Here is a 27,612-nt window from a genome sequence, read left to right as displayed (position 1 = left end):
TTCTATGTACACATACATACACATGCACTTATAAGCACGCGCTCTGCTAACTGCGCAGTAAGCAGCGGCTGCGTTTGGGCTGCGCTGCAATGTGGGCAATATTATGACAATTTATTTGTTGAATAATTTCTTTTGTAGACGTACAATCTTAATGAAACTTTTAGAGCGTAAGCATATGGTTAAAATGTGTGTACATTCCAAAGCACAAGTCTCTAGTACTTGAAATGCCAATTTACAAATTGGTGGAGAAGGGGGCGTGGTATCCAAAATCTGTAAATTACAAAATCTTTATGTCCATTAACTCTATATACAACGCAAATTTGAAGTCTCCAGGTCTAAGAGTGTTCAAATTAGGCTGAAAAAACAATGTCGATTTTTCGATTATACTCGATAAAAAGTTATCGGACGAGTTATCGAAAAAATATGATAAACTTGTACTGCCTATGGTATACACGAGTATGCATGCCAAATTTCAGCTCTCTAGCTCTTATATCTTCTGAGATCCTTTTGCTCATACGGACGGACAGACGGACAGGGCTATATCGACTCAGCTCGTCGTCCTGATCAAATTATATATATACTTTATGGGGTCTGCGATGATTCCTTCTGCCTTTTACATACTTTTCACAAAACCATTATACCCTGATTTCCCATTTTCAATGGGTTCAGGGTATAAAAAGAAATGAGTTAACAAGATACAAAAAGGAATATAGGATAGGATCGAGAAATAACTACAAAACATTGGCAACGAAATGTATACCAGTGCTTATGCCTGGGCATTTCGAGTGTTTCCCTGAGATAAGTCAATAGCAAAGATTTTATTTAATGAAGAGAGAGCTCTAAGGAAAATACGTGATAATATTTATTAAAATTAACACTTAGAACATAAAACGCACTATGCAAAAAATAATCCGTAGTGCACACAGGTAAATGAAGCGGACGATAATGTCTAGTTGTTCGGGACGGAACCGGAAAATTAAGACGCATCAGCAAAGAGGACGAATCAATGTCCCCGCTAATCAATTTGTGCAGAAAAACAATTCCTAAAATTTTTCTGCGATTGATTAACGATGGAAGATCAATGAGCTGGAGCCTACTATGGTAAGACGGTAATCGTACATCACTGTCCCAGCTAAGATCCCTTAGGGCTAAAAGAAGAAACTTCTTTTGATTCGATTCGATACGATCCTGATACAGTTTTTGCTGCGGAGACCATACAACAGAGCAATACTCTAAGATGGGACGCACAAGCTAAATATATAATTGCTTGGTAATAAATGGATCTTTAAATTCCATAGACCAACGTTTAATAAAGCCAAGCACACTTTTAGCTTCATTTATGATGGTAGAAATATTAAGATAAAAATTTAGTTTACAGTCAAAGAAAACATCAAGATCTTTGACTGTAAAGATGCGTATTAAGGAAATGTTATTAATTTTATAATCAACAATATAAGGAGCGGTACGACTGAAGGTCATTGTCATACACTTTGAGCAATTTAGATGCAACTTGTTTGTCACACACCAATGTTGAAAGGTCATCTTGAAGGTGTAGATGCCCATATGCACTGGAGTATGGAAGCCCAAGTTTTACAACATCCGCATACATAAATATCGTAGAATAAGAGATACAGCGAGGAAGGTCTTTTATAACAAGTAAGAAAGCTCTAGTCGAGACTGCTCGACTACGAGATCCCCTGAACCTTTGGAGCATCAGCTATTTCAAGAATTTTTCGCGTCCTTCAGCTTACACAAGAAACACGCATACACACACACACACACACAGACAGACATACACAAACATTTACACACGCACATACACAAACACATACACACACAAGCATAAACACGCATGGGCTACAGTGTGCGCTTACTATGAGAACTTAATTGTTTAATAACTTTTTTTGTGGACATACGATCTTTCAGATTATGATTATAACATGGATATGCATGTATTTTCCAAAGCACAAGTCTCTAGTATTTGAAATACGCTTTTTACCAAAAATATTCAATATAATATGTAGATCATATGCTGAAAGTTTCATTAAATTCCATTTAGTCAAAAATGAATTAAAAATTATCAAATATTTGGCCAATTAACAAACGCACGTGCAGCAGCTACAACAGCATCGTATACGTGTGCACACATACATTCAAACTTCTTCTGGAACTTTCTTTGAATTACATCAGCTGTTAGTTTGGTTTAGTTTTGGTAGATGGCGCTGCAGCAGTGAATCTATTTCTGTTTTGCCAGCACAGCTTCCAAAAGTGAGGAGGTGTAGTGTGTTAGCGGCATGACGCTCGATCGAAAAGTCGCGGGCTCGAATCCCGTTCGGTGCAACTGATGTTAATTTTTTTAATTGTTTCAAAATATTTTTATATTTTATTAAGTGAGTTTTCTATTTAATTTATATTTTTATATACATCGAAATTGAAATTTTACAGTCATTTTTATTGGTACCGGTACCTTGAGTACCGGTGGCTTGTTGCAGTTCTCAGCCCTGAACCCATTGAAAATGGGAAATCAGGGTATAATGGTTTTGTTAAAAGTATGTAACAGGCAGAAGGAGGCGTGGCAGACCCCACAAACTATATATATTCTTGATCAGGGCGACGAGCTGAGTCGATTTGGCTCTGTCCGTCCGTCCGTCCCTATGTATAAACGCGTCGATCTCAGAAGATATAAGAGCTAGAGTCTTGAAATTTATTGTTCCTAGGTCCGTGTATATCACGCGCATATCAAGTTTTTCTCTATATATCGATAACTACTTCCGATATTTTATTATCGATTAAAAACCTTATTGAAAGCTTGTTATTTAAATATATCTCCTACACCTTTAGAGCTAGAGCTTCCAAATTTTAAATGTAGACTTATATGTATTTTAAATAATTTGGATTTTTGTTGTAGTTTACCCCCCACCTTTATATCCACCCCCTCAACCTTTGTAAAAGGCGTATTTCAAGTACTAGAGCCTTGTGCTTTGGAATATACATAAATTTAAACATTATGATTATGTTCTGTAAAATTCAATAAGACTGTACGTCTAGAAATTAAATTATCCCACAAATAAATTCTTATAATGTTGCCCACACTGCAGCGCAGCCTAAGCGCAGTCACTGTTTATTGCACAATTAGCAGAGCGCGTTCTAATACATGCGTGTGTATGTATGTGTGTCGAAAAGAAGTGCAGACTGATTAGAATATCAGATTGGAGGGTTCAGGGCATCTCCTAGTCGAGAAGTCTCGACTTGAGTCTTCTTACTTGTTATTATTTGGGTTCAGGTTAGTAGCTAGTCGAGCACTCTCACCTAGAGTTTTCTTGCTTTTTTTTTTTTTTAAATTCGTTTATTGACAGTCTTATTATATTACAAGTTGCAAGTTGAGTGGTGGCTCGTTTAGCGTGCTTGCGGGACGGCCGTAAAGCATTGCTTCGCAAGCACTATGCGCTACCTTAGCCTGGGACAGCTAGTCTTCTTATTCGCTCGACTCTGCGGAGCTGCATCATCACTGTGGCCGCGAAGGTGCTTGTTAGTTCCCAAGCTTCCTCCGATTCCAGTATGGCGTTGACTATGTTGTCCGCTCTGATGGAGCGGCCCAGTGCCTCTTCTAGACGACGCCTCTCTTCCAGGAACCGTCCACATACGAAAAGGATGTGGTTGGCGTCTTCCACATGCCCTCGTCCGCACCAGGGGCATTCGTCAGTTTCCTCGTGACCAAAGCGCTTCAAATAGCTCCGAAAGCATCCATGGCCCAAGAGGATCTGCGAAAGGTAGAAGTTAACCTCGCCGTGTTTGCGGTTAACCCATGGTTCGAGCTCCGGGATGAGCTTGTGCGTCCACCGCCCTTTAGTTGAGCTGCTCCGCCTTCTTTGCCATCGTGCAATGCTGTTCGCCCTGATAGCGTTGTGTCGCACAGGCGCGTGCGAGTTCTGCTCCACGGCCTCGGCGACCAGGTACTCCAGTGACACCATGCCGGCTATGACAAGCGCTGCATCATCGGAAATAGTCTTGAAAGCGCAGCTGACTCTGATTGCACTCACTCTGTAGATCGCGCAAATGTCCCGGCTGTAGCTCGGCGTTGCCATCGCTCTTGACCATATTGGCGCAGCATAGAGCATGATAAATGCCCTAATGACGCTCATTAGAAGAAGACGTCGTTGATGTTTAGGTCCCCGCGTGTTAAGCATAATTCTTGAGAGAGCTCTATAAGAATCAGCTGCCTTTTTATGCACATATTCTAAGTGCTCGCGGAAAGTTAATCTTGTGTCTAACATACCGCCAAGATACTTAATCGCCCTCTTTGACGCGATGGTGACGCTGTCTATCCTTATATTGGTAGTCTTCACTTTCTTGCGACTGCTTATTAGGACGACTTCCGTCTTGTGCGCCTCTAGCTCGAGCCCAGCTCCTGCCAGCCAGCTTCGTATGCGATTGATACTTTCGCTGCACATATCCTCTGTATCTTTAAGCTCCTTGCCTATGGCGACGACGTCTACATCATCAGCAAAGCCAATGGTGTGCGCACCTACTGGTAGTTCCAAGCGCAGTATGCCATCGTACATGACATGCCATAGGAGAGGCCCCAGAACTGAGCCCTGGGGTACTCCAGCTGACACGGTATGAGTTTGGGGACCCTCACTCGTGTTGTATACCAGTGTTCTTCCTCTGAAGTAGCTCTTTATTATCTCTTTTAGATATTTAGGAATATTATATTGTGACAGCGCATTCAGCATCATATCCCAACTATCTGTGTTGAAGGCGTTCTTAACGTCCAGGGTCGTGATAATGCAGTATTGCTTCGTCTCGTGCCTCCATCTGGTGCCTTGGATGGCGGAAGTTGCCAGGCCAGCAACTTTTTCTAGAGCATCCGTTGTTGACCGGGCCTTCCGGAATCCAAATTGATTTGGTGATAGGCCTCCGGCACTAGCAATAGAAGTCTCCAGTCTGGAGCAGATCAATTTCTCAAACACCTTTCCCATGGTGTCTAAGAGGTTGATCGGTATGTGTGAAGATGGCTCGTCTGGTGGTTTGCCAACCTTGGGTAGCAATACCATGTTCTGGGCCTTTCATTCTATTGTATTAAGCATTCGTTGAATAATTCGGCGAACGTACTAGGGCGCAAGGCGAGGGCTAGCTTTAGCGCACGATTTGGGATTCCGTCCGGCCCTGGAGCTGTGTTGGTTCTAAGACCTCTGAGAGCTACTAAGATTCCCACGTCTGTAACTAAAACAATTTGAGTGATCGTTGAGCCCTGATTAGCAGACTCGGACTCCGTGGCATGAATGGAGCTTAATCTTTCTGGAAAGAGCGCTTCCACAATCGATTTAAGCTCCAGACGATCCGTCGGCTGCACCTGTTTACCTGTCTTTTAACTACTGTCTTATATGCCCTGCCCCAAGGCTGAGTCGAACAACTCTAGAAAACATTGTCTTTTGCTTACCCGAAAGGCCTTCTTCAACTGTCTTCTGGCTGCCTGGTAAGCTAATTGCTTTTCAAAAAACGTAGACCTACCCAGAGCCCGTTGATAGCTTCTCCTCGCTTGGATGCATTTGCGTCGAATGTCACCTATTTGTGCATTTCATCAATACGTTGGCTCTTGTTGTCGCGTGAGCTGCTTGCGGCGTAACATGCTGCTATTGCAGGCACTCTGTATTTGGGCCACCATTTGGCATGCTCTGGCTTCAGCATTACCAATTGTGCCCAGAGACTGAATGGCCTCTAAAAAAGCCGCGGGATCAAATGTATCCAGCCGATACGATTCCCTCCACAAGGTTGACGCCCTGGCAGGTGGCTCACTTATTGTGAACAGAAGTGCCGTATGATCGCTGCCCTATAGCTATCGCAATGGCTCCATGTAGATTCCCGAAAGAGGGATGAGGTGGCAAAAGTAATGTCAAACAGATCCGTAACTAGCCCGATTGAAGGTGAACTCGTGGCCAGTGTTGAGCAGTGCAACATCCAGTGTCGCGAAAATCTCCAGTAAGATACGGCCTCTGGCATTTGTTGTGTGGCTACCCCATTCTAACGCCCATGAGTTAAAATCTCCTGCTATATTGGGCTTCTGACCCCTAGCATCCTCGGCAAGCACGTCAAGCACCGTTGTGAACTCACTGAGCTGCATGCTGGGGGCCAGGTAGCAACTGTAGAGCCATAAGTTGCTGTATCGGCCACGTACGAGCCCATTGAATGAGTTAGCATTCGGAAGTACATTCGTTGAGTTGCCACATACCCACAACACCGCTTTGTTATTAGCATCTGTTGACCATGTCCTAGGGCAGCTGAACCAACAGTGATGAGACTCACTGAGAATGCTACGTCTATATATTTTTCCCTTATGGTCTGCTTTAGCAACACAATAATTTAAATTAAGCTTGCAGGAACCTTAACATTTCATTTTACGGACAGCCTCACGGTAGGATGGGTCCGTCTGTTTTTAACCTTTTCGGACGCAGAGGTTGCATTATGGAATTGACAATTGGAAGAGCAACCATAACTCTTTGCTGTCCACCAGAACCTGGTTGAAGTGATTTGATAGCCTCAATGGAGAGTGAGCTATCCTTCAATTCCACCCTAATTGCCTCTTTGCTCGCTAATTCATCTAGATCACGAATCTCAATTTGAGTTGATTTGGTAAGTGTTTTAACTACCGCTTGGTCACCCAAGGTCTTGCCTACAGCTTCGCACAGAGCCGCAGCGCTATGCTCTGGCTTCCTACTCAGTTGCAACAAAAGGTCCCCCTTAGCTGTCTTCCTAATGCCTTGAACGTCGCCGCTCAGATGTTTTAAATTTGGGTCGCTCTTGACTACACGAAGCATGTCCGCATAGCTGCAACCACCCACGCCTGAAATCGGAATTGCGTCAGCTTTTGGTCATTTCTGCATAGGCTTGCTTCCTTAAAAACTGTTCAGCTGTTCGGGTATATCTGTTGACCTGCCTGGTTTGTATTTTCAGCTGTAGCCCGTAGACCCATTGGACTAGCCTAACCAGCTCCTGTCTCATCAAGGCCGCTAAACCCCAGACAAACCCTCTAGGGTAACTCCTATTTGAGCTAACGATTCTTTTAGTGACTTGGGTGCCTGGCACTCAGCCACTGGAGACTGGTTAAAAGTCGGCGTGTGCGTCAACGCCCTCTGTTGTTGCTGCGGTGATCGCTGCAACGAACTACCACAAGGTGAAGCCTGTATTGGGCAACGGCTACTAATATAATTTGAGTTTAGAGACCGCAGTAACTTAAACTCAGATTAACTACAACGAGAGCCCGACAGTATGCACTACTTTTAGAACCTGCAACCTCACACCAGCAGCTAGGTTGCTGTCTTTGCTAAGACTTAGCAACTCACCAAAGTTAGTGAGCGGCTGATTGTCCGCTGCAATTTCCAGCACTACTTGCAGCTGTTAGAGTGATGCACCTGATTTTTATACCCTGAACCCATTTTCAATGGGAAATCAGGGTATAATGGTTTTGTTGAAATGTATGTAACAGGCAGAAGGAGGCATGGCAGACCCCACAAGGTATATATATTCTTGATCAGGGCGACGAGCTGAGTTGATTTAGGCCTGTCCGTCTGTCTGTCCGTCTGTCCGTATGTATGAACGCGTCGATTTCAGAAGATATAAGAGCTAGGACTTCAAATATTTTTTAAAATGTCCGTAATTACAGCGCGCATATCAAGTTTATCATTAAAAATCGATAGCTCATCCTGATCTTTTTTTATCGATAAAAAACCTTATCGACGAGTTATAAAATTATATCTTCTACACCTTTATTGCTAGAATTTTTAATGTATGCTTATATGCAATTTATACAATTTCGGTTTTTGTTAAAATGTACCCCCACCTCTAAATTCACCCCCTCACCATCACTTTTGTAAAAAGCGTATTTCAAATACTAGAGACTTGTGCTTTGGCAATTACATGCATATTCATGTCTTCATGAAGATCTCATGAAGATTCTTATAGTAAGCGCACACTGCAGCCCATGCGTGTTTATGCGTGGGTGCTTGTGTGTGTATGTGTATGTATGTGTTTGTGTATGTGTATGTATGTGTTTGTGTATATGTGAGTGTGTGTATGCGTTTGTGTTTGTATGCGTGTGTGTGTATGTATGCCTGTGTGTGCGTACGTGCGTGTGTGTGTGTGTGTGTGTGCGTGTTTCTTGTGTAAGCTGAAAGACGCGAAAAATTATTGAAATATCTATTGCTCCAAGGGTTCAGGGGATCTCGTAGTCGAGCAGTCTCGACTAGAGCTTTCTTACTTGTTATATGCACAAGTGTGACGCCTAAACTGACAAATCTTTTTAAGGCTTCATTTATTCTTGCTCATTGGCTTATGGAAAGAAGTCTGTTCCGTTAAAAAAGGTCCAGAATAAAAAATGCAACTTGCGGGCTCCTCAGAGTGATGACACCAATGGTTTAATTCGTACTAATTTATTAGTTTAGAGTAAAGGCAAGCGCAGCCAGATTTTGTCTTATTGACAACTACGCGCACCTTACCATATCCGACGGCTATGGCTTCCGTCATCACGCCTAGCATCCACTGTTGTGGAGGAGCGTTGTTCTCTCCCAAGAGCACGACTGTTCCGACCTCCACGTTTTGCCCCTCCATCGTCCACTTTGACTTCTGCTGGAGGATGAGCAGATAGTCCCTTGACCAGTCGATCCAGTCGACCAGTCGACCAACAAACCTTTGGGGTTGCTGCTGGGAGCGATCATTGCCCGCGAATTGAACGGCCTCGACTTCGACCAGCACGGTGGCCAACTTGTCAATGAAATTGGTTGCAGTGTAGCCTCCGCACAAGACCACGTCGACAAAGGAGGTTAGATCGGTGACTAATTCTAGATGCACAGCCTTCGAGGTAAAACAAACAAATATGATATTTTAACTAGCGATTTGCCACGAATTCCGAAACTAAAGTATTGGACCACAAAATTTCACTCCACTGATCTCAAATGGCTATTTTCCATGTAAGCGAATAGCGGGAAGAGTATCTGGGATAAGAGTTTCCTATATTATATTATTATACCCTGAACCCATTTTCAATGGGTAATCAGGGTATAATGGTTTTGCTAATTTATGTAACAGGCAGAAGGAGGCGTAGCAGACCCCACAAAGTATATATTCTTGATCAGGGCGACGAGCTGAGTCGATTTAGCTCTGTCCGTCTGTCCGTCCGTCCGTATGTTTGAACGCGTCGATCTCAGAAGATATAAGAGCTAGAGATTTAAATTTTTTTTTTTTAATGTCCGTATTTACAGCGCGGATATCGAGTTTATCACTAAAAATCAATAAATCTTCCCGATCTTTTTATTATCGATAAAAACCTTTTCGAAAATCAGTTATAAAATTATATCTCCAACATCTTAAAACAAGTAAGAAAAGTTTAGTCGAGACTGCACGACTAGCAGATGCCCTGAACCCTTTAATCTGATATTCTAATCACTCTGCACTTCTTTTCGGCACACATACATATATACGCACGTATTAGAACGCGCTCTGCTAATTGTGCAATAAGCAGTGACTGCGCTTGGGCTGCGCTGCAGTGTGAGCAACATTATAAGAATTTATTTGTGGAATAATTTAATTTCTAGACGTACAATCCTAATGAAACATTCAGAGCTTAATCATATGGTGAAAATGTATGTACTTTCTAAAGCATAAGTCTCTAGTAGTTGAAATACGCTTTTACAAAGGTGTTGGTGAGGGGGTGGATATAGGGGTGGGGGGTAAACTACAACAAAAATCGAAATTATATAAAATACCTATAAGTCTACATTTAAAATTTGGTAGCTCTAGCTCTAAAGGTGTAGGAGATATAATTAAATAACTAGCTTTCGATAAGGTTTTTAATCGATAATAAAATATCGTAAGTAGTTATCGATATATAGAGAAAAACTCGATATGCGCGTGATATACACGGACCTAGGAAAAACAATTTCAAGCCTCTAGCTCTTATATCTGAGATCGACGCGTTCATACATACGGACGGACGGACGGACGGACGGACAGAGGCCAATTTGACTTAGCTCGTCGCTCTGATCAAGAATATATATACTTTGTGGGGTCTGCCACACCTCCTTCTGCCTTTTAACAAAACCATTATATCCTGATTTCCCATTTTCAATGGGTTCAGGGTATAAAAAAAACTAGAGTCTCCAAATTTTGAACGTATATTTATATGCATTTTATACAATTTCGGTTTTTGTTGAAATTAAACCCCCACCCCTAAGTCAACACCCTCACCATCATCTAAATGGCGTATTTCAAATACTAGAGACTTGTGCTTTGGCACGTGCATGCATATTATAGTTATAATTACGATCTAAAAGTTTCATGAACATCGTATGTCCACAAAAAGTTATTAAACAATTAAGTTCTCATAGCACACTGCAGCCCATGCGAGCTTAGGCGTGGGTGCTTGTGTGCGTGTATATGTGTGTATGTGGGTGTGTGTGTTTTATTCGTTTATTTACAACTTTACTTATATAATACATTATGTGTTTAGGTGGCTACGGATAGCGCACGACGCTTGCGGGACGGCCGTAAAGCATTGCTTCGCAAGCACTTTACACTCTCTTAGCCTGCGACAGCTCGTCTTCAGTCGATTCTGCGAAGCTCCATCATAATTGTGGCCGCGAAGGTGCTTATAAGTTTCCAAGCTGCTTCGGATCCCAGCATAACGTTGCCCATGTTGTCCGCTCTAAGGAAGCGGACCACTGCTTCTTCCAGACAACGCCTCTCCTCTAGGAAGCGTCCACATTCGAATAAGACGTGGTTGGCGTCCTCCACCACACCTCGTCCGCACCAAGAGCATTCGTCAGCTTCTTCGAAAACACCCATGTCCCGAAAGAATTTGTGAAAGATACAAATTAACCTCGCCGTGTTTGCGGTTTACCCATGGTTCGAGCTTCGGGATGAGAGTATGTGTCCACCGCCCTTTAGTTGAGCTGCTCCACCTTCTTTGCCATCGTGCATTTCTGTTCGCTCTGAGACTGTTCTGAACGCGCAGCAGACTCTGATTGCGCACAGTCTGTAGGTGGCGCAAATGCCCCGGCTGTAGCTCGGCGTTGCATAATTCTTGAGAGAGCTCTACAAGAATCAGCTGCCTTTTTAGGTGCTCGCGGAAAGTTAAACTTTTGTCTATCATGACACCAAGATGTTTTATCGCCCTTTTTGACACAATGGTGACGCTGCCGATCTTTATATTGGCAGTTTCCACTCTTTTGCGACTGCTGACTCGGACGACTTCGGTTTTGTGTGCCGCAAGCTCGAGCCCAGCTCCTGCCAACCAGCTTCGTGTGCGATTGATACTTGCACTGCACATATCCTCAGTATCTTTAAGCTCCTTGCCAATGGCGACGATGTCTACATCATCAGCAAAGCCAATGGTGTGCGCACCTACTGGTAGTTCCAAGCGCAGTATGCCATCGTACATGACATGCCATAGGAGAGGCCCCAGAACTGAGCCTTGGGGTACTCCAGCTGACACGGTATGAGTTTGGGGACCCTCACTCGTGTTGTATATCAGTGTTCTTCCTCTGAAGTAACTCTTTATTATCTCTTTTAGATATTTAGGAATATTATATTGTGATAGCGATTCCAGTATCATATCCCAACTAGCTGTGTTGAAGGCGTTCTTTACATCCAGGGTCGCGATGATGCAGTATTGCTTCGTCCCGTGCCTCCATCTGGTGCCTTGGATGGCGGAAGTTGCCAGGCCAACAACTTTCTAGAGCATGAGTTGTTGACCGGGCCTTCGGGAAACCAAATTAATTAGGTGACAGGCCTCCGGCACTAGCAATACAAGTCTCCAGTCTAGAGCAAATCAGTTTCTCAAACACCTTTCCCATGGTGTCTAAGAAGCAGATTGGTCTATACGACGACGACTCTTCCGGTGGCTTGCCAGCCTTGGGTAGCAATACTAGGTTCTGGGGTTTCCATTTTGCAGGGAACGTCTCTTGTATTAAGCATTCGTTGAATAATTCGGCGAACGTACTAGGGTGCAAGGCGAGGGCTAGCTTTAGCGCACGATTTGGAATCCCGTCCGGCCCTGGAGCTGTATTAGATCTAAGACCTCTGAGAGCTACTAAGATTTCCTCGTCTGAAACTAAAACAATTTGAGTGCTCGTTGATCTCTGATCAGCAGCCTCGGACACAGGGGCATGAATGGAGCTTAATCTTTCTGGAAAGAGCGTTTCCACAATCGATTTAAGCTCCAAGCGGTCCTGTCTACCTGAGTATAGTCTTTTAACTACTATTTTTAACTACTATCTGCCCTGCCCCAGGAGTCATATTCGGCTGAGTCACACTACTCTAAGAAGCATTCTTATTTGCTTGACCGAATGGCCTTCTTTAACTGTTTTCTGGCTGCCTGGTAAGCTAATTGTTTCTTTAAAAACGTAGAACTACCGCAAGCCCATTGATAGCATCTTCTCGCCTATTTGTACATTCCACCAATACGTAGGCTCTTGTTGCTTGCTTGCGACGTAACATGCTGCTATTGCAGTCACTCTGAATTTGGGCTACCATTTGGCATGCTCTGGCCTCAGCATTACTAATTGTGCCCAGAGACTGAATAGCCTCTGAAAAGACCGCGGGATCAAAAGTATCCAGCCGATACGATTCCCTCCACAAGGTTGACGCCTTGGCATGTGGCTCACTTATTGTGAACAGAAGTGCCGTATTATCGCTGCCCGTATAGCTATCGCAGTGGCTCCATGTTGCTTCCCGAACGAGGGATGAAGTGACGAAAGTAATGTCAATTACAGATCCGTATCCAGCCCGACTGAAGGTGAACTCGTGGCCAGTGTTGAGCAGTGCAACATCTAATGTCGCGAAAATCTCCAGTAAGATACGGCCTCTGGCATTTGTTGTGTGGCTACCCCATTCTAACGCCCATGAGTTAAAATCTCCTGCTATATTGGGCTTCTGACCCCTAGCATCCTCGGCAAGCTCGTCAAGTGCCTTTGTGAAATCACTGAGCTGCATGCTGGGGGCCAGGTAGCAGCTGTAGAGCCATAAGTTACCATATCGTCCACGTACGAGCCCATTGAATGACTTATCATTCGAAAGTACCTTCGTTGAGTTGCCACATACCCACAACACCGCTTTGCCATTGGCGTCTGTTGACCATGTCCTATGGCAGGCGGTCCTACAGTGATGAGGTTCACTGAGAAAGGCATTTTTCTCTCAGTGCATTTTTCTCTTATGGTCTGCTCTTGTAGATCTTGGCCAGTGATTTAAGTTAAGCTGAAGGAACCTTAACATTTCATTTTACGAGCAGCCTCACGGTAGGATGGGCACTTGAAGCAGCCTGCTGAGTGGTCCGCCTGCTTTTCACCTTTCCGGATGCAGAGGCTACATTTTGGTGGTTTAGTGCATGCTTTTGCACTGTGACCCATCTCTCCACACCTGAAACAGGCGCCCTTTAGGTCACAGTCGCTGCCACAGTTGGCTGCAATATGTACACAATCGAGGCACTTAAAACAGCGTTTTGGCTGATCCACGGATACGGCATACTACCCATCCTATTCGAATTTTGGACAGCTCGAGCAGAGTTTTAGCTTTCCCAATTGGGAGAGCAACCGTAACTCTTTGCTGTCCACCAAAGACTGGTCGAAGTGATTTGATAACCTCAATGGGGAGTGAGCTATCCTTCAACTTCACTCTTATTGCCTCCAAGATCTCCTCTTTGCTCGCTAGCTCAGCTAGGTCGCCAATCTCTGATTCGGTAAGTGTCTCAACTACCGCTCGGTCGCCCAAGGCCTTGCCTACAGCTTCGAGCAGAGCCTCAGCGCTATGCTCCGGCTTCCTACTCAATTGCAACAAAAGGTCCCCCTTAGCTGTCTTCCTAATGCCTTGAACGTCGCCGCTCAGATGCTTTAAATTAAGCATGCCCGCATAGCTGCAACCACCCACGCCTGAAATCGCGATTACGTCACTTCTGGGTCGTTTTTACATAGGCTTTCGTTTTTTAACGACTGTCCAGTTGTTCGGGTTTGTCTGTTGACCTGCCTGATTTGAATTTTCAGCTGTAGCCCGTAGAGCCATTGGTTCTTTTAGGTTCGCTGCACTTCTATTGGGCCTCGGCATTTTTGAGGGAGTTTTTCTCTGTTCAGAGGCAACTTCCCTCGATCGCTTGGGAGCTAACGCTTCTTTTAGTGATTTGGGTGCTTGGCACTCAACCATTGGGGCTGACTGGATGTCAACGGCTGCGGCAACGCCCTCTGTTGTTGCTGCGGCGATCGTTGCAACGAAGAACAGCGCGCGAAAGCTTGCAGCTCTTCCTCCATCATGGCATCCATTTTGCTCCGACTACCACGGCGTGAAGCCTGTAGTGGGCAATGGCTACTACTAAAATTTGAGCTTAGAGACCGCAGTATGGATTCTACCACCGAGGTACACCACGAGCCGCGCAGTAAGTCTCTTGTAGTTTTTGAGGTCGCTGGGTACGTTACGCCTACACCATACACGTTTTCTTTAGATATTTCCACTTTCGCAGGGAAAAACTGGGAACAAGCTATAGTCAACGATGGATCACACCGCACTCCACGAAAACGCAACTCGAACTCCATGTGTGTGTATGCGTGTGCATGTGTGCGAGCTATCGAAGGGTTCAGGGTTCTTAGTCGAGAAGTCTCGACTAGAGCTTTCTTACTTGTTAGACTCATTCACGAAAGTGAAATGAGTATATTGGTTTTGTGCAATGTCCGTCGTACTGTCCGTCCGTCTGTCCGTATGAACGCAATCTATTTCGGCGCTATTGAAGCTAGAGACTTGAAATTTATAGCACATACTCGTGTATATCTCCGATTTATAAAGTGTTAAAATTTTCCCGATCCGCCCACTAGGGGCGTGGCAAATCGGAAAATGCATTTTCCGATATGCCAGAAATCATGTTAGTTGAAGAGCTAGAGAGCTGAAATTTGGTATGTAGGTCCGCGTCGACCACCCAAGTTTGCGGATATTTCTCCGCCCATTGGGGGCGTGGCAAATCGGATATAATTGTATCTCCTAAAGTTGTAAGCCCAGAATACTGAAATTTTGCTCGTGAGCTGATGGGCCGATTCAATAAAGATGGGTGAAAAAATTATATATCTACGACTACTAGAGGTGTGGCAAAGCGGACCTGAAGATATAGTGATTTTTCGAATTCTGCTATATTTTGGACCCTATTGATGCTAGAGACCTGAAATTTGGTATATATACGTGGGTTGACCACCCAAGTTCATCGAGCTATGGCTCCCATAGGGGGCGCGGCAAACCGAAAAAGTTTATATCTCCTACAGTTCAAGAGCTAGAAGCATCAAATTTGAGTTTAGTTGCTGGTAGCCTCCTCCATCGATGCACCAAAAACAATTTTTACGCCTCTTTTGGGCGTGGCAAATCAAAAAATACCCTGTAATTTTCACATTTTTTGAGCGTAAGAATTCAAATTTTCATTTAGGCTACCAGTTGCTCGCTCTAAAAAGTGGCCAAAACATGAAGATTCTACGGCCAGTAGGGTGGTGGCAAGCGGCATTTATAGTGCCCGAATTGCGACACTTATATGCGTCAGCCATCTATTTATGTATTTGTATATGTAACAGCTTAACAGATATTCATAATACGGAAAGAAATATTATTATGAAATTTAAAATATATAAAAGAAGCTAAAATAACAAAAATTTGCAATTTACAAACTCGCATCCAAGCCAAATAGCATGTTTGACAAAATAACTAAAATAAAGATCGCCGGCGCTTCTGTCTACAGCACCACCACGTCGTCGAACAACAATAATTAAAACGAAATCACATTATGAACGAATACACTTGACTATGATGGTGTTTAGTTGCGTATTGATCTTTATTGTTATGAGCGTGGATTTATATACCCAGACTCATGCATAATTTCAACCCTTAAATCTAGTGCGTCTATTGCTGAGTGTGTAAGGCTCAGCATTGGTCTATTACATATTCTTATCTTATCGATGAGTTTGTAAGGCTCCGCGTGGGTCTATTAGCTATTCTTATCCTATCGCTGAGGTTGTGAGGCTCAGCGTTCGTCTCTTACATATTCCTGTCACTAAGGGTCAGTCATATTTATTCTAATCTGACAGTTCACACTTGCCACATATATTATCTATTTTATGTATGCTAGCTGTTAAGTGCGTAGAGGGTATGTTCCCATACTTATCATATTTCTATGTTCATGCATGTGCAGGAACTCATTATTATTATGACGCCATAGAGCAAAGAAAGCCTGTGTAGCAGCTGGAAATTCAAAACAAGTAAGAACGTTGCAGTCGGGCGTTACCGACTGCGGAATACTCATTCACATCCCATCAACAATTTAGTAGTTAAGTTTCGCTCTAATACTGTAGAATATACAGGTTTTTCCGATTTGCCACGCCCCTACTGGGCGTAGATACCTCATTTTTGGTCAGTTTTTAGAAAGAGATAACAGTACCCTAACTGCAAAGTTTGAATGCTTACCCTCAAAAAAAGTGAAAACTACAGGGTATTTTTCGATATGCCACGCCCCTAAAGAGGCGTAAAAATTATTTTTGGGGAATCGATAGAGGAGGCTACCAGTAACTCAACTATCCAAATTTGAAGCTTCTAGCTATTATACTTTAGGAGATATAAACTTTTGCGGTTTGCCACGCCCCCTGTGGGCGGACATATATCCGACAAAACTTTTTGGTCTTGGGTGATCAGTCCGAGTATATATACAAAATTTGAGGTCTCTGCCATCAATAGTGTCCAAAATATAGGAGAATTTAAAAAATCACTATATCTTCAGGTCCGATTTGCCACGCCCCCAATGGGCGTAGACTTGTAATTTATCTTCAGACTTAATAGAATCATACCAATAGCTGACGTGCTAAATTTCAGCATTCTAGGTTAACAACTTTAGGAGATACAGTTTTATCCGATTTGCCACGCCCCCAATGGGCGTAGATATATCCGCCATAGCTCGTGATCTTGGGTGGTCAACGCGGACCTACATACCAAATTTCAGCTTTCTAGCTCTTCAACAAACATGATTTCTGGTATATCGGAAAATGCATTTTCCGATTTGCCACGCCCCTAGTGGGCGGATCGGGAAAATTTTAACACTTTATAAATCGGAGATATACACGAGTATGTGTTCCAAATTTCAAGTCTCTAGCTTCAATAGTGCCGAAATAGATTGCGTTCATACGGACAGACGGACAGACGGACAGACGGACGGACATTGCACAAAACCAATATACTGATTCACTTTCGTGAATGAGTATAAAAACAATGCAAAGACATTTATGTGTGCATACACACATACACATACAAATGAGCGCGTGTATGAGGCTGGAATGCTAGTTGCTATGCGTGCAGGCTTACATTTATATACATACTCTAACATAAGTTGCGTCGCCCTTAGCGCCCGCACCACTGCTTTGCTTGATCAGCTAGTTGCTAAAATATAATAGCTTAATAAGAGAGCGTCATCCGACAAAACTACAGTAACGGCTAGAAAGTTCAGAAATCAATTGAAATTCTAAGAATGTGCAAAAGGCGCGCTTCTGTCTGTACGCGTAGAGTAGACGATGAGTGTGCTTATGAATAGGAAAATCGTGCTGATCTGCTGCTAGCTTGAAGCCGGTATCCAATATATATAATAAAAATCAAAATTGTATAAATATGTAATTTGACGCGCACTAGACTTGAAAATTGCACTATATACTCTAGTTGACATCGTTTGGGCTGTGAATGTGTATTCTTGATCAGGGCGACGAGCTGAATCGATTTAGCTCTGTCTGTCCGTCTGTCTGGCCGTCTGTTTGAGTGCGTCGATCTCAGAAGATATAAGAGCTAGAGATTTGAAAATTGTTTTCCTAGGTCCGTGCATAGCACGCGCATATCGAGTTTTGCTTTAAATATCGATAACTTCCCCGTTACTTTGTTATTTTAATTTACATCTCCTACATCATGCATGTGCATGAACATTCTGCGGGGGGCTAGAGAAAGTAATAGCTGAAATTTCCTGTCTCTGGTTTCTCCTCTTACTTGTGTACACGACAAAGAGATATGATAATCATTGATAATATTGACGAAATGTCCATGCTTGCAATCCGTGAGGTCTCATGTTCGTGCTTGAACATTCTGCGGGGCTCAGAAGGTGTGAAATCCAGATCAACCTTACTTTGGTCCTTTGTTCAGGTGGCGGTTCCCATGTTATATTCCGTGAATATTTGTAGATGCTTTCTGAATTTGTTCTCCATATGCAGTAATCGTGTCATAGCGTGCTTGCGCGATTTTCCTGACTCGAAGTCTTTTTTAAATGGTATGGACGCTACTTGCCGGCCTTCGCCATCCCATTTATTGTTCTCTTTTGAGCCGCTTGAGTTATTTTCAAGCTTCCAGAAGCGCTCGAGGTTATCCAGGCATATCATCGTTGTTGCGCTGATCACCTTGTTGTTTACTGCTCTAGCTATGTTCCCGGAATCAATCCATCCAAGCTCAGTTTTTTGTCCCAGTATTCCGTTGACTTTTTTAACTTTTCCTAACATTATTAAGTGGAGTAAATCAGCGCCAATCACAAAATCGATTCTGCTAGGTTCGTTGAAATGCGGGTCTGCCAGCTTGCAGCCCATCCAGTCATTATTGATGTCCATTTCAATTTTCTTGATCGGTAGAGCTCTTTGCAGTTTTGGCATAACAAGTGCCTCCGTTGTGGTGACGAATTTGCTTGTCATCTTTGGTTTGATTGTCAAGCAAGCGCTGTTTTTTAGAACTTCAACATTTTGTGAAATTCCTTGCACTCCCACTTTCCGTTTGATTCGGCGCAGTTGTAGTCGTTGAGCGGCTCCTTCAGATACCAATGTCTTTTGTGAGCCTCCATCGATGACGGCCCTTAGCTGCTCGAATTTTCCGGACTTGTTTTTAATCCGAATAAGCGCAGTTGCCAACAACGTATCTTGTCCGTTGCATTCTTTGGGACAATTGCTGTTGAAGGTCTCGTTTTCGGTCGCATCCTCGTCATCAGATTGTTGTGTGATTTGGTATAATATTTGCATGACCAATCCTTTTGGCACTCTTTCATGCTATGGGAACCTAGGCATTTAAAACAAAGAGCTCTTTTAGTTACAAAATCCTTGCGTTTTTTAACTGGCTCTGCTTTAAATTTTGAACACTTGGTAATTTCGTGGTTGCCCAGGTTGCAAAAACGGCATCCTTTGTAGCTCTTTCTCTTTGCTTCAATAAGCGTCTGGACGCCCTTATCTGTACTGCATCTATTGAATTGTATAGTTGATCAATAAACTCGAGTACATTTTTCATGGACTTAATTTTTCTGGCCCTCTTTACATGTTGCTTGTAAAGTTGTAGGACTTCCGTCGAGAATCTTCGTAGCAAAATCTGAGCGACTAGTACATCAGCATCGTTACCAATTCGGCCTACTTCTTTAATGATGGGAATACTATCATTTGCTGTGTCCAAGAATTGGCGGATCCTGCCTTCATCATCGTTTTCCAGCAGTTCCATAATATAAGTTTCCACGCCGAATTGTAGCTAGCAGATGATCCACTTAACAAATGGCTTACTACCATTTGGGCATCTCCTTTGAGGCATGATTTCAGGTAGTTCAGCTTCCTTGTGTCGCTGATATCCTTCCTTTCGTGGATCATGTCGGAGAACAAATTGAAGAACGTTGGCCACTCTTTGGGACTTCCATTAAAATGAGGAAAATCCGATTTTGGTAGCTCTGGAACGTCTTTTTATTTCATACTGTGAAAGACACCTAAGTTTCTTTGAAGTTTCTTTGACAATGTGTGGACTTTAACTTCCAATGCGTCTATGCCGACTTTATTCCATAGGAACTCTAGCGTTTCTTTGCTGTCTAGAGTTTCCTCCTGGTTGCTGAGCTCAATGTTGGCCAACACCTCTTCAATGTGCAGCCTTACTCTTTGAGCTCTTTTTTCCACAAGTTCTACCAGATAGTCCATTGAGGTGGAACCACTTCGTGAAAACAGTACTTCCTTTTGAGTTTGCTGTTCCCTGGATACCTCAGTTTGCATATGCCAATTCTTGCTAGTGTATGGTTTGTCGGTATCTATATCGAGGCCGGTAGCTTCGACCTTCATTAGGGCCTCCTTGTAGATCCTGACTTTTTCCATTAATCCATCATATATTTTCTGAGTAAAATATATATGGTTTGGGGTACAGATTTTTGTCAGTGTTGAGTGGTTGGTTGAGTGAACTCATCTGCCAACTTATCCACGACTTCTAACGCATCCTTATCAGCTATGGCCTTTGTAATTATGTCATACAGGTCTGATTGCTTTTTTAGCATATCAATAGCCTTTCCTGACAGCATTTTGTTGCGGTTTTTGTAGTTTTTGTTTATTGGTTGTTGATTTACTCTTTGGCTTAACCCGTTGGAGGTGTTTTTGTTTTGATCGCCTTGTTGATCTTGCTGTGCCTCTACTCACAGCGTGGATCGGTAAGCCAAAGAAGAAGCCACTTTATTTTTATACTCATTCACGAAAGTGATTCAGTATATTGGTTTTGTGGAATGTCCGTCTTGCTATCCGTCTGTCTGTCCGTCTGCCGTCCGTCCGTCTGTCCGTATGAAAGCAATCTATTTCGGCGCTATTGAAGCTAGAGACTTGAAATTCGGAACACATACTCGTGTATATCTCCGATTTATAAAGTGTTAAAATTTTCCCGCCCCACTAGGGGCGTGGCAAATCGGAAATGCATTCAAGAAATCATGTTAGTTAAAGAGCTTGAAAGCTGAAATTTTATATGTAGGTCCGCGTCGACCACCCAAGATCACGAGCAATGGCGGATATCTCCGCCCATTGGGGGCGTAGCAAATCGGATAAAACTGTATCTCCTAAAGTTGTAAACATAGAATGCTGAAATTTTGCATGTCAGCTAATTTTATGATTCTATAAAGTCTAAAGACTTAAAGTCTAAAAATTATAAGTCTACGCTCATTAGGGGCGTGGCAAATCGGACCTGAAGATATAGTGATTTTTCGAATTCTGCTATATTTTGGAAACTATTAATGCCAGAGATCTCAAATTTTATATATATACTCGGGCTGATCACCCGAGACCGAAAAGCTTTGTCGTATATATGTCCGCCCACAGGGGGCGTGGCAAACCGCAAAAGTTTATATCTCCTAAAGTATAATAGCTATAAGGTTCAAATTTAGATAGTTAAGCGGCCCATTTAGTATGGCTGAAATTTCAATTTCGATGTATTTAAAAATATAAATAACATACCAAACTCATTAAATAAAATATAAAAATATTTTGAAACAATTAAAAAAGTTAACATCAGTTGCACTGATCGGGATTCGAACCACAACTTCTCGATCGAGCGTCATGCAGCTAACACACTAGGCCACCCCACTCCTGCTAGTGGCGCTGGAAAAACTCAAATAGATTCACTGCTGCAGCGCCATCTACCAAAACTAACTAACTAACTAACTGCTGATGTGATTCTAAGAATCTGCTAGAATAACCAAACTTTAAAAAACGCACATTTAGTATGGTTAAAATTTCAATTTCGGTGTATTTAAAAATATAAATTAAATAGAAAACTCATTTATGAAAATATACAAATATTTTCAAACAATTAAAAAAAATTAACATCAGTTGCATCGATAGGGGTTCGAACCGCGACTTCTCGATCGAGCGTCATGCAGCTAACACACTTGGCCACCCCACTCCTGCTAGTGGCGCTGGCAAAACTCAAATAGATTCACTGCTGCTGCGCCATCTACCAAAACTAAACGAAACTAACAGCTGATGTGACTCAACGAATGTTTCTAGAAGAAGTTTGAATGTATGTGTGCACACGCATATGATGCTGTTGTGGCTGCTGCACGTGCGTTTGTTAATTGGCCAAATATTTGATTATTTTTTTATTAATTTTTGACTGAACGGAATTTAATGAAACTTTCAGCATATGATCTACATATTATATTGAATATTTGAGAAATTTAAAAAAAAGAAAAATCATTCACAATTAGTTATAGTGGCATCTGATTTGAACTTGAATGTTTTTACTCGATAAAAACATAACGGGATGATTTATCGAATTTTAAAAGCACACTCGACGTCCGCGCTGTATATACGGTCATTTAAAAAAAAAATTCAGGTCTCTAGCTCTTAAATCTTCGGAAATCGACGCGTTCAAACATACGGACAGACGGACAGACAGACAGACGGACAGGGCGAAATCGACTCAGCTCGTCGCCCTGATCAAGAATATATATACTTTTTGGGGTCTGCCACGCCTCCTTCTGCCTGTTACATACATTTCAACAAAACCATTATACCCTGATTTCCCATTTTCAATGGGTTCAGGGTATAAACACAAAAACAACAAGTAAGAAAGCTATAGTCGAGACTGCTGGACTACGAGATCCCTTGAACCCTTGGAGCAGTAGCTATTTCAATAATTGTTCGCGTCTTTCAGCTTACTCAAGAAACACGCACACACACACACACAGGCATACATACACACACACGAATACACACACAAACGCAGTTAGCTTACCAGGCAGCTAGAAGACAGCTGAAGAAGGCCATTCGGGCACGTAAAAGAGAATGTTTTTTACAGTTGTGCGACTCAGCCGAATATGACCCTTGGGGCAGGGCATATAAGATAGTAGTTAAAAGACTATACGCAGGTAGACAGGTGCAGTCTGTAGCTTAAATCGATTGTGGAAACACTCTTTCCAGAAAGTTTAAGCTCCATTCACGCCCCTGAGTCCGAGTCTGCTGATCAGGGCTCAACGAGCACTGAAATTGTTTTAGTTACAGAGGAAGAAATATTAGTAGTTCTCCGAGGTCTTAGAACCAACACAGCTCCAGGGCCGGACGGGATCCCAAATCGTGCGCTAAAGCTAGCCCTCGCCTTGGACCCAAGTACGTTCGCCGAATTATTTAACGAATGCCTGATCCAAGAGACGTTCCCGGCAAAATGGAAAGCCCAGAATCTGGTATTGCTACCCAAGGCTGGCAAACCACCAGATGAGCCATCTTCGTACAGACTTATCTGTCTCTTAGACACCATGGGAAAGGTGTTTGAGAAACTGATCTGCTCTAGGCTGGAGACTAATAACTTTTTTTGTGGACATACGATCATGAAACTTTTAGATTATGATTACAACATGAATATGCATATATTTGCCAAAGCACAAGTCTGTAGTATTTGAAATACGCTTTTTACAAACATGTGGGTGAGGTGGTAGATATAGGGGTGGGGGGTAAATTTTAACAAAAGCCGAAATTGCATAAATTGCATATAAGCATACATAAACAAGTAAGAACGTTGCAGTCGAGCGTTACCGACTGCGGAATACTCATTCACACCCCATCAGCAATTTAGTTGCTAAGTTTCGCTCTAATACTGTAGAAAATGCGGTTTTTCCCGATTTTCTCTATTGGGCGTAGACACCTCATTTTTTGTCAGTTTTTAGAACGAGATAACGGTACCTTAACTGCAAATTTTGAATGCTTACCCTCAAAACATGTGAAAATTACAGGGTATTTTTCTATATGCCACGCCCCTAAAAAGGCGTAAAAATTATTTTCAGGTCATCGATAGAGGAGGTTACTCGTAACTTAACTATCTAAATTTGAAACTTCTAGCTATTATACTTTCGGAGATATAAACTTTTACGGTTTGCCACGCCCCCTGTGGGCGGACATATATCCGACACAGGTTTTTGGTCTTGGGTGATCAGCCGAGTATATATACAAAATTTGAGGTCTCTGGCATCAATAGTGTCCAAAATATAGCAGAATTTAAAAAATCACTATATCTTCAGGTCCTATTTGCCACGCCCCTAATAGGCGTAGACTTATAATTTTTACTTTGACTATACTATACTATAGAATCATAACATTAGCTGACGTGCAAAATTCCAGCGCTCTAGCTGTAAAACTCTTGGAGATACAGTTTTATCCGATTTGCCACGCCCCCAATGGGCGGAGATATATCCGCCATAGCTCGTGATCTTGGGCGGTCGATGCGGATCTATATTCCAAATTTCAGCTTTCTAGCTCTTCAATTAATATCATTTCTGGCATATCGAAAAATGCATTTTCCGATTTGCCACGCCCCTAGTGGGCGGATCGGGAAAATTTCAACACTTTATAGATCGGAGCTTCAATAGCGCCGAAATAGATTGCTTTCATACGGACAGACGGACACTGAACCCATTTTCAATGGGAAATCAGGGTATAATGGTTTTGTTGAAATGTATGTAACAGGCAGAAGGAGCCGTGGCAGACCCCACAAAGTATATATATTCTTGATCAGGGTGACGAGCTGAGTCGATATAGTATATATATTCATGATCAGGGCGACGAGCTGAGTTGATTTGGCCCTGTCCGTCTGTCTGTCCGTCCGTCTGTCCGTCTATCCGTATGTATGAACGCGTCGATTTCAGAAGATATAACAGCTAGAGACTTCAATTTTTTTTTAAATGTCCGTTATTACAGCGCGGATATCAAGTTTATCATTAAGAATCGATAACTCATCCCGATATTTTTTATCGATAAAACCCTTATCGAAAACCAGTTATAAAATTATATCTTCTACACCTTTATTGCTAGAGTCTCCAAATTTTTAATGTATGCATATTCGCAATTTATGCAATTTCGGTTTTTGTTAAAATTTACCCCCCACCTCTATATCCACCCCCTCACCATCACTTTTGTAAAAGGCGTATTTCAAATACTAGAGACTTTTTCTTTGGCAAACACATGCCTATCCATGTTCTAATCATAATCTGAAAGTTTTTTTTATGAAGATCGTATGTCCACAAAAAAAGTTATTAAACAATTAAGTTCTCATAGTAAGCGAACACTGCAGCCCACGCGTGTTTATGCGTGGGTGCTTGTGTGTGTATGTGTTTGTGTATGTGTGTGTGTTTGTGTTTGTGTATGTGTGTGTGTATGTGTGTGTGTGTATGCGTTTGTGTGTGTATGCGTGTGTGTGTGTGTGTGTATGCGTGTGTGTCTATGTATGTATGTGTGTGTGTGTGTGTGTGTGTGTTTCTTGTGTAAGCTGAAAGACGCGAAAAATTCTTGAAATCGCTATTGCTCCAAGGGTTCAGGGGATCTCGTAGTCGAGCAGTCTCGACTATAGCTTTCTTACTTGTTGTTTTTGTGTTTATACCCTGAACCCATTGAAAATGGGAAATCAGCGTATAATGGTTTTGTTAAAAGTATGTAACAGGCAGAAGGAGGCGTGGCAGACCCCAAATAGTATATATATTCTTGATCAGGGCTGAGTCGATTTGGCCCTGTCCGTCTGTCTGTCAGTCCGTCCGTCCGTCCGTCCGTATGTATGAACGCGTCGATCTCAGAAGATATAAGAGCTAGAGACTTGAAATTTTTTTCCTAGGTCCGTGTATATCACGCGCATATCAAGTTTTTCTTTATATATCGATAACTACTCCCGATATTTTATTATCGATTAAAAACCTTATCGAAAGCTAGTTATTTAATTATATCTCCTACACCTTTAGAGCTAGAGCTTCCAAATTTTAAGTGTAGACTTATATGTATTTTATATAATTTCGATTTTTGTTGTAGTTTACCCCCCACCCCTATATTCACCCCCTCACCATCACCTTTGTAAAAGGCGTTTTTCAAGTACTAGAGACGTGTGCTTTAGAATGTGCACACATTTTTACCATATGATTACGCTCTGAAAGTTTCATTAAGATTGTACGTCGAGAAATTAAATTATTCAACAAATAAATTCTTATAATGTTGCTCACACTGCAGCGCAGCCCAAGCGCAGTCGCTGCTTACTGCGCAGTTAGCAGAGCGCGTTCTACTACGTGCGTATGTATATTTGTGTGTCGAAAAGAAGTGCAGACTGATTAGAATATCAGATTAGAGGGTTCAGGGTATCTCCGAGTCGAGCAGTCTCGACTAGAGTCTTCTTACTTGTTTGATGCAGCACGTCTTATCTCTTGAGAGGTTGAAGTGATACTCGCAGAACGTGAAAATGAATTAAAGTTTGGACGCTCTAGCTGTAAAGATTTTAGAACTAATTCAAGGCTTTATTCGGTAACAAATTATCGATTTTTGGAGAAAAGCTCGATATATATGTGATATACACGGACCTAGGAAAAATAATTTCGATTCTCTAGCTAAATATCTTCTGAGATCGACGCATTCATCCATATGGGCGATGATTCCTCGCCCTGATCAAAAATATCTGCTGTTGACTTGTTACATAACATTTTCACGTCATTTTCAATGGGTCTAGGGCATAAAAGTCGAATAACATCGCAATAAAAGCACAAAAATGGTGATATTGACGTAAAGAAAGTGCAGTGCTGTTGACAAAATGTGTCTGGAAGCGTAGGACTGAGAATGTATCAAATAGGAATTATATACAATACGTTTTTATCATATCTTTGCATAAAAAAATCATATTAATTAAATTTTACAGATGAAGACTTTTGCTGTGGCTTGCAATCACCCGATATGGCTACAATTCATAATGAGCGCAGAGCACATAATCGCGGTTGGTGAAAATTCAAACGAAATTAATTTTTTTTTTTTTATATGGGCACCATATAGTTAGGCACCCTTCATTTTATTTCTCTTGTAATTAAGATTAAGATTTAAAATCGTACATTTATTTATTCGGTTAATACTACACACAAAAAATAATTAAATTAGTTATTGTGCATATAGCCTTAAATAATTTTTTCACAAACTTTCAGTATTATTGCAACTAACTATTATTATTTAATATTGTTTTAGGTACACTGACGGTTAATGTTAACGTATTGCTTTTAAGCTTGGCATCACCAGATGAGAGCAGCTTGGTAAGAAGTTAGGTAATATGTACATTATGTAATACTCAAATGCAAATTTTTTGCAGAAATATGAAGTGGAATTTCTGCTGAATCAGCAATGGAACGATCCGCGTCTGCAATATGGCAATAAGTCTCATTATGATTTCTTAAATGCTTTGCATCATCATGATAGTATCTGGACGCCCGACACATATTTCATTATGCATGGCGATTTTAAGGATCCCATCATACCAATGCATTTCGCTTTAAGAATATTCCGAAACGGGACCATTACATACGCAATGAGGTGTGTTAAATCAATTTGAATAATCTCACAATTGACTTAATCGTATTATAAGATGATATTGCCCAGCTATATAAACACAAACAATTGAACTCTGTTCTTATGTTAAAAACTCAAGATTTGAATGTATCTAAATGAAGTTTTATAATTGCGTGCTTCATAGCTATCTTTACCTATATTCTAGTTGACGTGCCACGTTTTTTTGCAATAATTTAGAATCACTGTAAAATGTAAATTCAACGTAGTGATTCAAATAATAAATTAAGTTAGATTTTTGATATATTTTGTAAGTATTACCACTTAGCCCGACGAAATCAGTGCGCTGCAAGCACGCAAACGAAATGGCCCCGTTCTTTTATGCGTTATTTGTCCTACTCTCTCTTTACTCTCTCTATGGTCTCTCAAATCATCAGCTCAGCAGGGCACAAAAAATGAAATTTGCTTGCGACGATCCCAGCTCGTTCCTTTTGAATGAATGGCTTACCGAAATCTTAAAAGAGTTTGT

The 27,612-nt window shown here is 42.0% G+C and overlaps 1 protein-coding gene across 34 annotated transcripts in view; it reads left to right on the top strand.

Annotated features, from left to right (window-relative positions):
• LOC6583656 (glutamate-gated chloride channel) overlaps positions 1-27,612 on the top strand; it is a 112,100-nt gene that overhangs the window by 48,145 nt on the left and 36,343 nt on the right. For 22 of the 34 annotated variants that reach the window (XM_032731872.2, XM_032731855.2, XM_032731867.2 and 19 more), the window contains 3 exons: positions 26,452-26,526; positions 26,769-26,833; positions 26,890-27,110. In XM_032731872.2, the coding sequence (XP_032587763.1) occupies positions 26,452-26,526; positions 26,769-26,833; positions 26,890-27,110 (361 nt within the window). The remainder of the gene's footprint in view (positions 1-26,451; positions 26,527-26,768; positions 26,834-26,889; positions 27,111-27,612) is intronic. The other 12 variants (XM_032731875.2, XM_032731858.2, XM_032731860.2 and 9 more) reach the window with 1 other exon arrangement.

Source organism: Drosophila mojavensis, unplaced genomic scaffold (genome assembly GCF_018153725.1).
Source record: "Drosophila mojavensis isolate 15081-1352.22 unplaced genomic scaffold, ASM1815372v1 contig_74, whole genome shotgun sequence".
Taxonomy (NCBI): domain Eukaryota; kingdom Metazoa; phylum Arthropoda; class Insecta; order Diptera; family Drosophilidae; genus Drosophila; species Drosophila mojavensis.
The sequence above is the reverse complement of the archived record's forward strand: the minus strand, read 5'-3'. Positions and strand labels throughout refer to the sequence as shown.